The following is a 13,920-nucleotide window of genomic DNA, read 5'->3' on the forward strand; positions in this document are numbered from 1 at the left end:
ATCCAACCAGCCATTTTACATATGGGTTATCACCTCAATATTTGCTAGACCTTCTAATCAGGTCAGGCTTGCTGAATAACTCTCAAGGAGGGAGACTCGTTTCTCCTGTAGGCTGAGATCATAACAGCCGGCTCCCCCCTTTTGCTGGTGTCTTTTATGCTTGCGTGTTGTGCTCTTCCTCTCCTCGTCCTTCCCGCCTTCCTCAGTCTCAGAACTGTTTCTAGGCCTTAGACCCAGACACGCCAACCGCCTCAGTCCCTTTACGTTCTGTCCCATAGGGTCTCCCCTCATGGTTCTCTGTCTGAGATTCCCTTTCTTTCTACCCAGTCTGTCAAGTCTTCTGTCTCTTCTTTTTCGTCTCCCTCCGATCCCCCTTTCCATCCTTCGCCTCCGTTTCTTAACTCTCCACGCCACCCGTCTATGCGGGCTGATGTCCATCACTCTTCCAGCGGTCATTGTGTTGTTTGCTCTCGTTCTTCTTGTCCTGTTGAGACGTTTGAGTCTGTTGCCCAGTACATTGCTGGGACGCCTGTCTTTTTGAGTGAGAAGCGAACGCCTGGCTCATCTTCCTCTTCCCCGGCGGATAAGAAGGCTTCGTTTTCCTCCTCGCCCCCTACCTCTGACTTTCTCGCTTGATACCCTCACTTTTCGAAGGTCGCGCCCTCCATTCCTGCTACGGAGTTTTTTTCCCCCGCTTCCCTCTCGGTTGCTGGTCTTGCTGAGGTGTGCTCCCCGGTTTCAGCCCCTCCTCCTGCTGCTATCCTTGACCCTCGGTTGTCCTTGACCCTTAACCCCCCTCTCTTCCTCCTCCTTCTCCGGACCCTACTCGTCCGCCTCTGGCCAGTCCTCCTGCTCCCTTCCCTCTAGCCTTACTCAGTTTACCTATGCCCACTAACCCTGACTTCACAGGCCCTGATCCTGATCCTGCGCTTCTTTAACGTTCTGTGTTCCTTTGTTTCCTTTGTTTCTTCGTTGTTCTCTGTTGCTATGCTTTCTCTTCTTGTCGATGTCTATTCTTCAATGGAATATTCGTGGATATTAAGCAAATTTCCATAAACTCCAACTTCTGATTTCACAGTTTTCGCCCCTTTGTGTCTGTCTCCAGGAGCCGATGCTTGGTGCTCGTCCTGGTCGCTTCCTTGGCTATTCCTTTCTCTAAGCTTTTGCTAGGGTTCATTCCTTTTCTGCTCTCTTGATTTGTTCTGATGTTCTCTTCGTCCCCCCTAGTTTTTCCGTCGCCTCTCCAATGTTCTGCTGCACGTATCTTTGTGCGTAAATGGTACACGGTTTATTACCATTTAACTCCCCCATATGTCCCGCTTTCTCTCTCCCTTCCAAATGTCCCGCTCTCTCTTCCCTATCATAAACACCTACTGGACTCCTTACCGAAGTCTGTTCTCCTGCTGGGTGATTTCAATTGTCGACATACCCTCTGGGGTGATGTTCTGACAAACACCCGTGGTCGCCTTCTCGAACCTTTCATCCTCTTTTCTTCCCTGTCTCTTCTGAATTTTGGTGAGCCCACTCATTTGGACTCTCGAACTCGCACCCTTTCCTGTCTTGATCTTTTCTCTGCTCGTCGTCTCTTTACTTGGATTTCACATGGGGGTTCTTGATGACCTCCATGACAGTGACCATTTCCCCATCCTTGTTACCTTTTTCTCTTTTCACCCTTCCTTCTCCTTCCCTAGGTGGCAGTTTGCCAATTCAGACTGGAACCTATTTACCCTCCGTGCTCCTCTCTCTGACCTCTCCTTTCTGCCTCTCCCTTGCGCCCTCCATTTTTATGACACCATCTTCGACGCTGCCTTCCACTCTATTCCTCGCTCTTCCTCTCGGGGACGACGGAAGTGTGTTCCCTGGTGGAATGTAGACTGTGCTCGGACTGTCTGCTGTAAGCATGCAGCCTGGAAGAGACACTGGCTCCAGTAGACGGCTGATTAATTTCTTTTGTTTTGGATGTTGCAAGGACTGTACAAGATAGAAAAGACAATAGTGATGACGGCGGTCCTGGAGAGACAGGAGTGCGATGGTCCGTAGGGCCATCGCACTCGGATGTATGCACTCATCGCTGTACAGATGGCCCTACGGGCCATTCGTACAGCTAAGTGTGAGTGTTGGAAGTCTTATGTTTCCACCATTACGTCCGAAACTCCTCTGCCGCAGACCTGGAAGCATTTCCACAAGATGGTGGGTAATTTTGTTCCCGATGTATCGCCATTCCTTCACCTCCATGATACTCTTGTGGCGGACCCGTTGCAGATCGCGACCGAACTGAGTTCCCACTTTTCTTCTGTTAACTCTGGTTCTCATCTTCCTCAATCTTTCCTTCTTCGTAAACCTGTTTTTGAATCTCGTACTTTAGATTTCTGCACTCATCTCAGACTTCCCTAAAACGATCCCTTCTCTCTCTGAAATTCAGTCTGCCCTGGCCATCTGCGGTTCTACGGCGGCGGACTCCGATTGCATTCATTATGAGATGCTTTGCTATCTGCCTCCGTGCACGTCTCAGTATTTACTGAGTCTGATTAATCGGGTCTGGGAGTTGTGGTCAGTCCCTGAGGACTGGCTCGATGTCGTTGTCCTCCCTGTTCGGAAACCAGTGTCTCTTGGGACATCAACTAAGGACTTCCGCCCTATTGCCCTCACGAGTTGTGTCTGCACACTCTTTGAACGTATTGTTAAGGTTCGTCTGATCTGGTTCTTAGAACACTATCACCACCTCTCCCCTTATGAATTTGGTTTTCGCAAGTGCCGCAGCACAACAGATGTCCTGGTGAACTTGGAGGTCTATATTTGTACAGCTTTTGCTGCAAAGACCTCCGTTGTTGCCGTCCTTTTTGACCTGGAAAAGGCTTAAGACACCACTTGGCGATATCATATTCTACCCAAACTTCATTCTTTTGGCCTTCGTGGTAAACTCCCTCTCTTTCTTCAAAGCTTCCTCTCTCGTCGTTCCTTTCGAGTGAGGTTTGGTGTCACTGTCTCTGCCTATTTTCAGCAATACGACGGTGGGTCCCAAGGTAGTGTTCTGAGCACTACTCTTTTTCTGGTTGCCCTTAATGGTCTTTTTTTCTCTCTTCCTTCTGGCATCTTCTCCGCTCTATATGTCGACGATCTTACCCTTTGCTGTCGGGGTGCTGATTCACCTTTCCTTCAACGGCGGCTTCGACTTGTGATTGATGCCGTGTCGTCTTGAGCAACCGATCATGGCTTCAGGTTCTCTACATCTAAGACTTGTGCCATGACTTTTACTAGGAAGCATGCTGTTCTTCGTCCCTCTTTGTCGCTTTATGGTCATCCCCTTGTGTTCAAGGATTCTGCTAAGCTTTTCGGGTTAATATTTGACACTCGTTTGTCTTGGTCGCCCCATATCTCATACCTACGAGTTGAATGCTCTAAGGTCGTTATCCCCCTTAAGGTTTTGTCCCATACTTCTTAGGGAGTGGGAGCATTCCTCTCTCGTCCTGTCTAAACTCGATTATGGTTGCCCTGTCCACTCGTCTGCTTCTCCTTTTACTCTTCGCCGTCTTGATGCTTTGCACCATACTGGGTTGAGCCTCAGCTCTGGTGCCTTTCGTTGAACTTCCGCCCCCAGCAGGCGATGAGTCACAATAACGTGGCTGAAGTATGTTGACCAGACCACACACTAGAAATTGAAGGGACGACGACGTTTCGGTCCGTCCTGGACCATTCTCAAGTCGATTGTGATGAGGACAGGTAGGGACAGGCATTAAATAGGCAAGAGAGGTCTATATTTGTACAGCTTTTGCTACAAAGACCTCCGTTGTTGCCGTCCTTTTTGACCTGGAAAAGGCTTAAGACACCACTTGGCGATATCATATTCTACCCAAACTTCATTCTTTTGGCCTTCGTGGTAATCTCCCTCTCTTTCTTCAAAGCTTCCTCTCTCGTCGTTCCTTTCGAGTGAGGTTTGGTGTCACTGTCTCTGCCTATTTTCAGCAATACGACGGTGGGTCCCTCTTTCCTCCTCAGCTTACTTTCCTCCTCAGCTCTCTCTTGCCTATTTAATGCCTGTCCCTACCTGTCCTCATCACAATCGACTTGAGAATAGTCCAGGACAGACCGAAACGTCGTCGTCCCTTCAATTTCTAGTGTGTGGTCTGGTCAACATTCCGCCCTCAGCTTGTATGTTGACTCTAGCTTCCTGTCTCTCCAGGACCGCCGTCATCACTACTGTCTTTTCTATCTTGTACAGTCCTTGCAACATCCTTCCTCTCGCCTCTGTCGTGCTTTAACTTTAACCCCTCCTGTGGTTCCTGTTTCTTTTCACCACCTCCCTCTTTCTATCCGGTTATCTCGCTTACAGGATTCTCTTTCAGTTCATATGTCTAATATTTCTCCTCGTATTGTTCCTTCCTTGCCCCTGTGGAGAGTCCCCCTTCCGAAGTTTGTACATCCTTGACCCGCATCACAAGCATTTACCCCTCCTACGGTTCTGAAACGCCTCTTCCTTGAGCACTTTTCTTCGCACTCTCGCTCCGTTTCCATCTTCACTGATGGGTCTAAGTCTGCGGACGGTGTAGGGTACTCTGTTGTTTTTCCTGACTGCACTTATATGTGTCGCCTACCTCCGGAGACTATTATCTTCACCGCACAACTGTATGCTATTCTCTATGCTCTTCGTCTTCTGCTTTCTCATTGTCAATCTTTCTTTGTGTTTGTCATTGACTCTCGTAGTGTCCTCATGGCTCTCGGGTCCTTTAATCTGGTCCATCCAGTGGTTGTCGAGAGTCAACATTGGCTGTTTCTTATTTCCAGTAAATTTAAGTCAGTTGAGTTTTGCTGGATTCTTAGCCATATTGGTGTCTCTTTAAATGAGCGTGGAGATGCTGCTGCTAGGAAAGCTGTCCGCTCTTGTCCCATCTCCCAGAAAGGTATTCCTTATTCTGACTTTTACCCACTCATTCATTCCTCCATCCTTACCCATTGGCGGGATTGTTGGTCTTCTGATACTGGTAACAAACTGCGAACTCTTAAGAGAAGTATGCCCTCATGGCCTTCCTCCTACCACCGTAACCGCCGATGGGAAACGGCTCTGGCGAAGTTGCGTATCGGACATTCGCGCTTAACTCATGGTCAATTAATGGAGCGCCGCCGTGCTACTTATTGTCCAAATTGCATTGTCCCTCTTATGGTCGTGCATATCCTTGTTGAATGTCCTGACTTCCAGAACGAGCGTGTGTCTTGTTTTCCGACAGTCCCTTGCAGTCGCTTGTCCCTCGATAGAATTCTTGGTGAATCGGACACTTATGATATCGTTCGTCTTATGCATTTCTGTTCTCGTATTGGCATCCTTGGTGATATTTAACTCCCTCTGATTATCCCGCACATTTGATGGTGCTACATATCCTTCCCAGTTTGGTGTCTTCTCTTGATAATTACTAACTTACTTTCCTGTCACAGGTGAGGCATGTATATAGTAGGTATATAAAAACGTGCGCCTATTCGATTGCAATGTTTTAAAAATTTCAAAGCAATCAGTAAAGAGGTTTCGAAGATTTCCATCACATGAAAGACACATGGAAAAACAGTTTTTCAAAGAAAAACATGTTTTTTCCCCATCACAGACGTGACATCCATATGTATGTATATAAAACAAAATGTGAAGAAGCCTGAATAGTCCCCAGGTATATATGCAACTGAAAACTCCACACCCCAGAAGTGACTCGAACCCATACTGCCAGGAGCACTATGCAACTGGTGTACAGGAGACCTTAACCACTCGACCATCAGTGTCCGTAGAAAAGTTGGTGGTAGCCGAGGCTATTTGCCCATCATCCCGACGGCACTTTGATGGTAATCTTGGTCATAGTTATTTTATCAAATCACCTCATTTTGTGGGGCCCCGTGAGCAACACATATGTGAACAAACCTGAATGGTCCTAAGGCACGTATGCAACTCCACACCCTAGTAGTGACTCGAAGCCATTCTGCCAGGAGCACTATGCAAGTAGTGTACAAGAGACCTTAACCACTCTACTATCAGTGACCGTTCAAAAGATGATGGTAGCAAAGGCTATTTGCCCATCATCCCAACGGCACTTTCATGGTAATCTTGGGCATAGTTATTTTATCAAATCACCTCATTTTGTGGGGTCACGGGAGCAACACAAATGCGAACAAGCCTGAATGGTACCCAGGCATATATGCAACTGAAAACTCCTCACCCCAGAAGTGACTCGAACCCAAAGGATCCTTGATATACCAGACTGTGATTCATACTCCGTCTGTGAGCAGCTGCCTCCAACAGTCTGACGGTATCACCAACTAGACCTGGTCAGAGACTGGGTCATGGACATTGATCCTCGGAGTCTCTGCAAGGTTCCTTGACCTGACTCATATATACACTTCTTCCACAGTATTTTATTACCTATTCTGTAACATTACTGTTCTACACTATTTCTTATATTTTTCTTTCTACTACGTTTTACAAATGTTTCCAACCAGTTTCCATCTGTAATAAAAATATTCTACAAATTTGAACTGATTCTGAACCTGCTGTATAGTAATTTTACACCTGTTGTGTAATGTTCTCTTAGAAAAATTAATGTTGACGAGGAGAAAGAGAGAAAAGATGCTGTGAAGATGGTTGAAGGCCTCACCTCCCTGCATGGCCCATTAAAGATGTTCCACCTGTACCGAGCCATCATAGCCAAAGAACCTACCGGTTGGTAACTTTCTTTTTTCGGTTTCACTGCGATGTTCAGAAAAATAAATCGGGTGCCAATGACCGTTCCATGGAAAAGCAAAAGTGGATGGTCATTGCCTCGGTTTACACTACTACTACTTTTGTCCCTGGTATTTTTGTATTTTGTTGTCTACATATGCGTGTCTAATTAGTCGTTTCTATTTATTGCATCCCGTTTCTCTTATTAACTCTCCTCTGCTTTGTTTTACTTGTGGCTTATAAACCATTGAGTGGTCAGTGTGAGATGTGAGGAGTGTGAAGGGGGAGTCTTCTGGCACTCGGGGATGCTTAACCCGTGTGTAGATGTTGGAAGATGTGGCAGAACTGCAGACAATGCCACTGCAATGAAACATTATCTATTGCTATCCTTTATTAAACAGTGCACGAATTTGACCTTTCTACTGATATTAAAAATAATAGTTTATTGATGAAGTACAATAATATTGTTTTAGGTTACTAAAACATTGTCAGATAAAACACCAGACTGTCTGATATTAACTTGTAAAAATTTATATTTCATTGAGTAAACAGTTCTGTTCATTGTTTCAATTTTAAATATAAAAAAATACTGAAAGATATTCCTATGGTATCCCACTGGTCAGTTAAAGAAAAGCTCTATTTAATTAATTCGTTTGAACCATTATTTTATTTTAACATAAAATATTCTTGTTTTATATTTTCATGCGGCTGGAAGCGGTTCGCAACATCTCCCTGTATGACATCCTTCATAGCAACGCCACCTGGCAGAATGAGACACTCCTGAAGTCACTTCAGCAGCAGGTGATATATGGACCACACGAAATGAGCTGCCACTCGATTCCTCATAGTGAAAAATATGTAAGTTACATGTTGAAACAGAATAATAATGCTCGACTGGATAATGTACTTTAATAGGTACCTGGCAGTGCTGGAGTAGGCCCTGTGAACGGGCCTCTCCCCAATCCTTAGGTTAACCTGACACCATTCTACCAAAATTGATCTTCCATTGATATATGTATCAATATATATATATATATATATATATATATATATATATATATATATATATATATATATATATATATATATATATATATATATATATATATATATATATGTCGTACCTAGTAGCCAGAACGCACTTCTCAGCCTACTATGCAAGGCCCGATTTGCCTAATAAGCCAAGTTTTCATGAATTAATGTTTTTTCGACTACCTAACGTAACCTGACCTAACTTTTTTGGCTACCTAACCTAACCTAACCTATAAAGATACGTTAGGTTAGGTTAGGTAGGGTTGGTTAGGTTTGGTCATATATCTACGTTAATTTTAACTCCAATAAAAAAAAGTTGACCTCATACATAATGAAATGGGTAGCTTTATCATTTCATAAAAAAAAAATTAGAGAAAATATATTAATTCAGGAAAACTTGGCTTATTAGGCAAATCGGGCCTTGCATAGTAGGCTGAGAAGTGCGTTCTGGCTACTAGGTACGACATATATACATATATATATATATATATATATATATATATATATGTTGTACCTAGTAGCCAGAACGCAGTACTTGACCTATTATGCAATGCCCGATTTACCTATAATCAATCAAGTTTTCCTGAATTTATATATTTTATAATTTTTTTCTTATGAAATGATAAAACTATCAATTTCATTATGCATGAGTTAATTTTTTTTTTAAGTTAAAACTAACAGAGATATATGACCGAACTTAACCAACCCTACCTAACCTAACGTATCTTAACCTAACCTAAACTATCACAACTAACTAAATAATTTATGTTCTTAATATAATATAATAATAATAATTCAAATATACTAATTGGAAAAAATTTATTGAAAATATAGAAAATCATTCGGCCTAATAGGCAAATTGGGCCTTGCATAGTAGGCCGAGAAGTGTGTTCTGGCTACTAGGTACGACATATATATATATATATATATATATATATATATATATATATATATATATATATATATATATATATATGTCGTACCTAGTAGCCAGAACGCACTTCTCAGCCTACTATGCAAGGCCCGATTTGCCTAATAAGCCAAGTTTTCCTGAATGAATATATTTTCTCTAATTGTTTTCTTATGAAATGATAAAGCTACCCATTTCATTATGAATGAGGTCAATTTTTTTTTATTGGAGTTTAAATTAACGTAGATATATGACCGAACCTAACCAACCCTACCTAACCTAACCTAACCTAACCTAACCTATCTTTATAGGTTAGTTTTGGTTGGGTAACCGAAAAAGTTAGGTTAGGTTAGGTAGGTTAGGTAGTCAATAAAGCATTAATTCATGAAAACTTGGCTTATTAGGCAAATCGGGCATTGCATAGTAGGCTGAGAAGTGCGTTCTGGCTACTAGGTACGACATATATATATATATATATATATATATATATATATATATATATATATATATATATATATATATATATATATATATATATATATATATATATATATATATATATTGGTGTATACTGGCAGCAGGTTTTCTTTCAAACATGTTTCATTGAATATGACCGCATATTCTGTATTTATTATTTTCTGGTTTTGGGCTTCTATCCCTCTAACTATTTTCTTAGCATCAGGGCATAATTGAAATAGGAGTTCTCCAAAACTCATTTTCGTACTTTTAAGGTGAAGAAAAGAAGTGATTTACTATAGAGTGTATTACACTAATTTGTATAATTTGCACGACGTTTCGAACCTCCATGGTTCATTCTCAAGTGAACAGATCTTACAATACTAGTTGATTTTATACCCGCATTAGGTCAGGTGATAATACAATGAAGGTGAAAACATGGGGGGATACATAAGGGATAAACATAGGGGCTGCAGAAGGCTTATTGGCCCATACGAGGCATCTCCTATCTAAACACAAAGATTAATCCAGTGTAATTGGCCTGTTATGTTGGACATTGTCTTCTGTGTTGGCATCGATATGTTCTTGTCTTGTCCTTACTCTCATGGTGGGTAGAGTAAATAGTTCCGTGATTTGGGTGTTCATGGTAGGTCGCTCTATTCTTATGTAAATTGCCTCAAGAATTTGTAATCTTCTTGAATCTTATAGACAAAATATAATAGACAAAACCCAAGATTCAAGAAGATTACAAATTCTTGAGGCAATTCACATAAGAATAGAGCGACCTACCATGAACACCCAAATCACGGAACTATTTACTCTACCCACCATGAGAGTAAGGACAAGACAAGAACATATCGATGCCAACACAGAAGACAATGTCCAACATAACAGGCCAATTACACTGGATTAATCTTTGTGTTTAGATAGGAGATGCCTCGTATGGGCCAATAAGCCTTCTGCAGCCCCTATGTTTATCCCTTATGTATCCCCCCATGTTTTCACCTTCATTGTATTATCACCTGACCTAATGCGGGTATAAAATCAACTAGTATTGTAAGATCTGTTCACTTGAGAATGAACCATGGAGGTTCGAAACGTCGTGCAAATTATACAAATTAGTGTAATACACTCTATAGTAAATCACTTCTTTTCTTCACCTTAAAAGTACGAAAATGAGTTTTGGAGAACTCCTATTTCAATTAAGCCCTGATGCTAAGAAAATAGTTAGAGGGATAGAAGCCCTAAACCAGAAAATAATAAATACAGAATATGCGGTCATATTCAATGAAACATATATATATATATATATATATATATATATATATATATATATATATATATATATATTATTAAATATGACCGAAAAAGTAAGATTATTAATTCTAACACGAATTTACTCAATATTTCTTATGTTTCTTTTCACTGTCGATGGTAATTGAAAAATCAATTCTCCAAAATCCATTTTTATTTTTAGTCTGACGTGAAACATGAACGTGTTTCGTAATAACTTATTACATTTTTAAAGAAAGGAAACAAGTACCTGATGTTAGACATCTGCAGGAGCTGAAGGAGGCATTTGAGCGGAATTCTGTGTTGCGTTTCACTTACGAGATGGAGAAGGATGGGAAACTGCCCTTTCTAGATGTAACAGTCATGGAAATGAGCAGAGGTTACCACACTGCTGTCTACACTAAGGAAACATAGGAATGTGCCTGAATGCCAACAGTGACTGCCCAGACAGGTACAAGAGGAGTGTTGTTACCGCTTATGTCGACCGTGCTCTCAGCCACAGCTCAGGATGGAAGCAAGTCGATGAAGAACTCTGTAGGGTAAGGCAGGTCCTAGTCAACAACGGCTTCTCCAATGGTTTCGTCGAAGACATCATAAGAAGAAGGAAAGTGAAACGCCATGCAACCTCTGAAGAGACAACTAACACAACACCTGTACCCCCTATTAGACTATTTTACAGGAACTTCTTTTCCACAGCTCATAAAACGGAGGAAAGGGCCCTGAAAGATATTGTTAATAGGAACGTTATCCCTACAGACAAAAATCAGAAGATACAATTGACGATTTACTATAAAACAATAAAAACGGCCAACCTACTCATGAGAAACTCTCCAGACACAAAGCATAACGCTTTAAAAGAGACCAATGTCGTCTATGCCTTCAAATGCCCGCTTGGGGATTGTAAGCCTCAAAGAACTCAGTATATAGGCAAGACAACAACATCTCTTTCCAGGCGATTAACGATGCATAAGCAACAGGGCTCCATTAAGGAACATATAATCTCTTCCCACAACCAAACCACCACCAGAGAAATCCTAGTAAAAAACACAGAAATCATCGATAGATACAGCGATAGCAGGCGGCTTGACGTTTGCGAGGCACTACACATTAAGAAGTCAACACCAGCAATCAACAGCCAATAATGCACAACTATATTCTACCCACCTCAAGACTCCGCTCCAATATAGAAGCATCAAGAAATATGGACCAATAGGCTTTCTACAATCACTTCCATTCAATACCCATTGTTTCGTGTTCTGTCTTGTGTTGGTGAATTTAATACCCTATTAAAACCACCTCACCCCATCCACCTCACTAAAATGTAGATATAAACAAATCGGAGATGTGTAAGTTCTATTCAGTTGTGTATGTGTAAACTAAAGTCTTTGAAAATGTAATAAGTTTTACGAAACGCGCTCAAGTGTTGCGTCAGACTAGAAATAAAAATGAATTTTGGAGAATTGATTTATGAATTACCACCAACAGTGAAAAGAAATGTACGAAAGATTGAGAAAATTCGTGTTAGAATTATTAATCTTACTTTTTCGGTCATATTTAATAATATATATATATATATATATATATATATATATATATATATATATATATATATATATATATATATATATATATATATATAACTGAAAACTCACACCCCAGAAGTGACTCGAACCCATACTCCCAGAAGCAACGCAACTGGTATGTACAAGACGCCTTAATCCACTTGACCATCACGACCGGACAAAATGAGGTGATAGCCGAGGCTATATGAACCACCCCACCGCCGGCACTCGGATAGTTATCTTGGGCATAGCATTTTACCAAATCACCTCATTCTTTGGGGCACACGTGAGGAACACAAATGCGAACAAGCCTGAATGGTCCCCAGGACATATGCAACTGAAAACTCACACCCCAGAAGTGACTCGAACCCATACTCCAAGAAGCAACGCAACTGGTATGTACAAGACGCCTTAATCCTCTTGACCATCACGACCGGACAAAATGAGGTGATAGCCGAGGCTATATGAACCACCCCACCGCCGGCACTCGGATAGTTATCTTGGGCATAGCATTTTACCAAATCACCTCATTCTTTGGGGCACACGTGAGGAACACAAATGCGAACAAGCCTGAATGGTCCCCAGGACATATGCAACTGAAAACTCACACCCCAGAAGTGACTCGAACCCATACTCCCAGAAGCAACGCAACTGGTATGTACAAGACGCCTTAATCCACTTGACCATTACGACCGGACAAAATGAGGTGATAGCCGAGGCTATATGAACCACCCCACCGCCGGCACTCGGATAGTTATCTTGGGCATAGCATTTTACCAAATCATTTCATTCTTTGGGGCACACGTGAGGAACACAAATGCGAACAAGCCTGAATGGTCCCCAGGACATATGCAACTGAAAACTCCTACCCCAGAAGTGACTCGAACCCATACTCCCAGAAGCAACGCAACTGGTATGTACAAGACGCCTTAATCCACTTGACCATCACGACCGGACAAAATGAGGTGATAGCCGAGGCTATATGAACCACCCCACCGCCGGCACTCGGATAGTTATCTTGGGCATAGCATTTTACCAAATCACCTCATTCTTTGGGGCACACGTGAGGAACACAAATGCGAACAAGCCTGAATGGTCCCCAGGACATATGCAACTGAAAACTCACACCCCAGAAGTGACTCGAACCCATACTCCCAGAAGCAACGCAACTGGTATGTACAAGACGCCTTAATCCACTTGACCATCACGACCGGACAAAATGAGGTGATAGCCGAGGCTATATGAACCACCCCACCGCCGGTTGCATATGTCCTGGGGTTGCATATGAGTTTTCAGTTGCATATGTCCTGGGGACCATTCAGGCTTGTTCGCATTTGTGTTCCTCACGTGTGCCCCAAAGAATGAGGTGATTTGGTAAAATGCTATGCCCAAGATAACTATCCGAGTGCCGGCGGTGGGGTGGTTCATATAGCCTCGGCTATCACCTCATTTTGTCCGGTCGTGATGGTCAAGTGGATTAAGGCGTCTTGTACATACCAGTTGCGTTGCTTCTGGGAGTATGGGTTCGAGTCACTTCTGGGGTGTGAGTTTTCAGTTGCATATGTCCTGGGGACCATTCAGGCTTGTTCGCATTTGTGTTCCTCACGTGTGCCCCAAAGAATGAGGTGATTTGGTAAAATGCTATGCCCAAGATAACTATCCGAGTGCCGGCGGTGGGGTGGTTCATATAGCCTCGGCTATCACCTCATTTTGTCCGGTCCTGATGGTCAAGTGGATTAAGGCGTCTTGTACATACCAGTTGCGTTGCTTCTGGGAGTATGGGTTCGAGTCACTTCTGGGGTGTGAGTTTTCAGTTGCATATGTCCTGGGGACCATTCAGGCTTGTTCGCATTTGTGTTCCTCACGTGTGCCCCAAAGAATGAGGTGATTTGGTAAAATGCTATGCCCAAGATAACTATCTGAGTGCCGGCGGTGGGGTGGTTCATATAGCCTCGGCTATCACCTCATTTTGTCCG

General features: G+C 42.5%; 1 protein-coding gene across 1 annotated transcript in view; it reads left to right on the top strand.

The window, feature by feature from the left end:
• Nucleotides 1-13,920, top strand: part of LOC123767224 (DBH-like monooxygenase protein 1) — a 117,406-nt gene that overhangs the window by 71,025 nt on the left and 32,461 nt on the right. The window contains exons 14-15 of the mRNA XM_069304728.1: nucleotides 6,564-6,691; nucleotides 7,407-7,549. Of these exons, the coding sequence (XP_069160829.1) occupies nucleotides 6,564-6,691; nucleotides 7,407-7,549 (271 nt within the window). The remainder of the gene's footprint in view (nucleotides 1-6,563; nucleotides 6,692-7,406; nucleotides 7,550-13,920) is intronic.

Source organism: Procambarus clarkii, chromosome 53, assembly GCF_040958095.1.
Source record: "Procambarus clarkii isolate CNS0578487 chromosome 53, FALCON_Pclarkii_2.0, whole genome shotgun sequence".
In the NCBI taxonomy this organism is placed as follows: domain Eukaryota; kingdom Metazoa; phylum Arthropoda; class Malacostraca; order Decapoda; family Cambaridae; genus Procambarus; species Procambarus clarkii.